Source organism: Neomonachus schauinslandi, chromosome 4, assembly GCF_002201575.2.
Source record: "Neomonachus schauinslandi chromosome 4, ASM220157v2, whole genome shotgun sequence".
In the NCBI taxonomy this organism is placed as follows: domain Eukaryota; kingdom Metazoa; phylum Chordata; class Mammalia; order Carnivora; family Phocidae; genus Neomonachus; species Neomonachus schauinslandi.
In genome coordinates, this window is record NC_058406.1 from 8,398,683 (window position 1) to 8,402,630 (window position 3,948).

Below are 3,948 nucleotides of genomic sequence, written 5' to 3' on the forward strand. Positions count from 1 at the left end.
TCGGGGATGACAGGCCTATTTCTGAGCTTGGAAGGACTCAGCTCATTCTGGGGGACTTGGCAAAGGGCAGAGGTGCGTGTGGAGAAAGGGATTCTAGACTCATCTGGAAGCTGGATGTTGCTTAAACTAAACCAGGGCTTCCCAGCCTTGGCACTGTGGTCTCTCTGGGCCGGGAAGTCTCCATGGTGGGGTCATCCTGTGAGCTGCGGGGCGTCCAGCAGCATCCCTGACCCCAGCCCCTGGAATAGCAGCACCACCCGGCTGTGACAACTAAAAATTTGGCATTGCCAAATGTCCCCTGGGGGCAAAGTTGTCCTCGATCCCTGTTGAGAGACACCCGGGCTCTAATAATGTGGGCCAGGGGACTTGGAAATGGGGAAGCAGAAGAGGAGGAGGGCTGCTAAGCTGTCCACTCATGGTGTTGCTTTTCTTCCAGACCAGAGCTCATGGCTGGGCCCAGCACCCACATTGTCCCTATGCTGTTCCTCGCCCTCCTGGTGCTCCTGGAGCTGAGCCTGGCAGGCTCCCTGGGACCTGGAACCCTTGCTCGGAACCTTCCCGAGAATCACATCGACCTCCAGGACCCAGCACTGTGGATGCCTCCAGCCAGCCACCACCGCCGGCGGGGTCTGGGCAAGAAGGAGCGGGGCCCAGGCATGCCCGGCCGGGCCCAGGACGGAACTGTGGTCTCCACCACCAGGCAGGCCTCCAGGCTGCCAGGAGTAGGGGAGCTGCTGCCTGGGCAGAGTCCTGCAGACCTGGTGCAGGACAAGGAGCTGCTCCTGGGGCTGGCGCTGCCCTACCCTGAGAAGGAGAACCGGTCTCCTGGGTCAGAGAGGGTCAAGAAACGCAGCAGGGAGCACAAGAGGCGCAGAGAGAGGTTGAAGCTGCACAGAGGTAGCGGAGGTCTGTGGGGGCTGGGGTCCTGCCCTGGAAGGGAGGGGTGGGGGGATGGGGGAAGGTCATACCCAAATGGCCAAGGGGGCTCTCCAAGCAGGAGGGGGAGGCCGTGAGTGAAGTGTCAATGATGTGAGGACCCTGGGAAGATATCCAGAGGCCGCAAAGAGGGCAGGCAGTGAGCCCCCAGAGGAGGGGCGGGGTCTCTCAAAAGTCAAAGTGATCTGGGAAGGGGAGGGTGCTGGGAGAGGCCTGGTGGTGGAACAGCGGAAGAGAGGGATACATAGCTTTCGAAGCTCCGTCTTAACAATGAACGATCCTCCTAAGTCAGGAAGTTCTACCTGTGTCTGACCTAAATCCATCCCACTATGAGCCCTGAACTGAGATGCACTAGTTCAGTGCCCTCTAAGCACATCACTTAATCAACTCTGAAGCCCAGAGCGGGGACCAAGCACTTAGAAACCTGACGCTGGGTCTGCCCAAGTTCGGGTTGTGACTCTGCAACTTACTGGCCATGTGCCCTGGGCAAGTCACCTCTCTGTGCCTCAGTTTCTCCCTCTGCAAAATGAGGATAATTTTGCATCCCATCTACCCTCAGGGTCGATTCATAGATGACTTAGATGCTCAGAATGGCACCTGGCAAGCATCAGGGGCAATGAGCAGTAGCTAATTCTCAACTTGCTCTCGACGTGGAATCACTGGCCTCCGACCCGGACACAGATGACCCAGGGAGAGACGAGGTGTCCTTATCCCTCCAGCCTCTGCCCTGTGTGTCTCTTGGGGTGCTCCCCTGCAGCCCTGCTCACCTTCTTTTAAGTTTCCCCCACATCCCCAAATCCCTCTGAGGGCCCCACTGCCCCCTGGCCCCAGCTGCCCCCTCCCTTTGCCCACGGAGTCCTTGAACAAACATGCCCCAGCAGCTCCATCCAGGCGGTTCCTCCTGTCTCACCAGGCCCCAAGGCCACCAGGCAACCTCAGCTTCCAAGTCTCTTCAAGTGACCAGATGGCCTCCTGGGCAGACCAAGTTCCACAAACGTGGGGCAAGTGTTCTGTAGGAGGAGAGTGATGGAGACTCGGCGCCCCCTTCACCTGCATCAGCTGGGGCTTGCTTCCCTGCCAGGCCTACTGAGACCCCCCCCACCAGGTGGACAGAACACGTTTGAGAGACCCCAGCTTAGACGTAGCCTCCCACCCCTTGAGGTCACGTTTCAGGTTGGGGAGGGGACGCTGGCATCCTCGGAGCATGAACTCATCCCTGGCTCAGCTCCAGGCCCCAGCTCCATCAGGCCAAGGGGGCCTTCCTAAGGGAGTCAGTGTGTTGGGTGCATGGAGGAGGGGACAGTGGAAGTCTAGAGGCCAGGCCCAGCCCTGCTAACCTGCTGTGGCGTTCCAGTTGACTGGGCCCCAGTTTCCCTGTCTATCAAAGGAATGGAGTGGATTCAGTGGTCCCTAAGTCCCCTATCTACTCTCTGGGGCTCGCTTCTGGAGGGCAAGGTGGCCCCAAAGGACCCAACCAACCTTAAAGTCAGATCTTGCCTGAGAAAAAGAGGTAAGGATGAGCCTGGGCCCCCCAGCTTCTCTCAAATTCCCTTTGTTCTTGATCACCCCCAACCCTGCACACTCTCTCCCCCTCACACTCAACCTACCCCAATGCCCATGGGTCTTGGAAGGTGGCATCAGTGGTTAAAAAGCATTGGTTTTGTGCTCAGATGGACCTGGGTTTGAATCCAGGCTCTGCTGTCCTCTGGCTGTGTGTCCTGAGGCAAGTTGCCTAAACTCTCTGTGCTTTAGATTCCTCCCCTGTAGGTGAAACTGAAGAAGCACCCATCTTCTAAGAGTTCCTACGGTGGTTAGACGAAATAATGCTTGTAAGGCAGGACCCAGCATACACCAGGGGCCTGGCACACAGCAGGTGCTTAATAAACAGGGTGATGATTATCACCACATAGGAAGCACTCGTTTATACATGATAAGCTGCCGCTCTTACCTTCTCAAAGTCTCCGCCCCCGCTGCAATGCCTCTTAGCCTCATCACGTGACTCCCCTCCTCAACCTTCACCTCCTCCAGGAAGCCTTCCGTGGTTAATCCCACTAGTTCCCATTTGTTACACTTGCACCCCTGGCTGCACCCACCAACCCGGACTTGAACTTGCTGGAATGTTGCTTTAGAGAGAGAATCCTTGGGCTGTCTCCCCAACAACACCACAAATTCATTCAAGACATTCCCTCCCTCTTCTTTCCCTGCCACCCCAGTCCCTCATTTCCACCTCCCCAGGAAGGGGGACAGCAGGAATGTTGGCTGAGCGGATGGCTTGTCACATGGTCCCTGCCGCCTCCCTGCTTGCAGTTGGAAATGTGAGTTTCGATGTGGGCTGACACAGGGCGGTGAGCAGATAAAGCCCCTGTGTTTCCCCCTCCGTGTCTCAGGCCGAGCTGTGGTCCGAGGTCCTAGCTCCCTGATGAAGAAAGCAGAACCCTCCGAAGACCAGGCACTGGATGCCACGATGGAGGAGTCCTCCACCAGCCTGGCCCCCACCATACTCTACCTAACCACCTTTGAAGCAGCACCTGCCACAGAAGAGTCCTTGATCCTGCCCGTCACATCCCTGTGGCCCCAGGTAAGGGGCCCCAGAACAGCCTCAGAGTATATTCAGGGAGACTGAGGCCCGGAGATGGGAGGGAGTTGGTTGAGGCCACGGAACCAGGTCTCCTGATGCCCGTCCAGCTCAGCTATGGCCCAGCATTCGCTCTGTCCTGAAAGGGCTGTTGCTGTCCGGGAGAGCGTGGTCCTAGGGGCTCACTCCAGGGACGAGCAAGGAAGCAAGCACCAGCTCATCATGCTGGCTCTGCATGGAAAAGAGCGGGGACCTCGGGGGAGAATTTGATACATACCCAAAAGTCCAGAGAATTTTTAAAACCATGTCCCCGGGGCACCTGGGCGGCTCAGTCGGTGAAGCGTCTGCCTTCAGCTCAGGTCCTGATCCCAGGGTCCTGGGATCGAGCCCCGCGTCGGGCTCCCTGCTCAGCGGGAAGTCTGCTTCTCCCTCTCCCT

The 3,948-nt window shown here is 57.9% G+C and overlaps 1 protein-coding gene across 1 annotated transcript in view; it reads left to right on the forward strand.

Moving 5' to 3' along the window:
- Positions 1–446: 446 nt before the first annotated feature.
- DRAXIN (dorsal inhibitory axon guidance protein) overlaps positions 447–3,948 on the forward strand; it is a 10,890-nt gene continuing 7,388 nt past the window's right edge. The window contains exons 1-2 of the mRNA XM_021683439.1: positions 447–897; positions 3,324–3,514. Of these exons, the coding sequence (XP_021539114.1) occupies positions 447–897; positions 3,324–3,514 (642 nt within the window). The remainder of the gene's footprint in view (positions 898–3,323; positions 3,515–3,948) is intronic.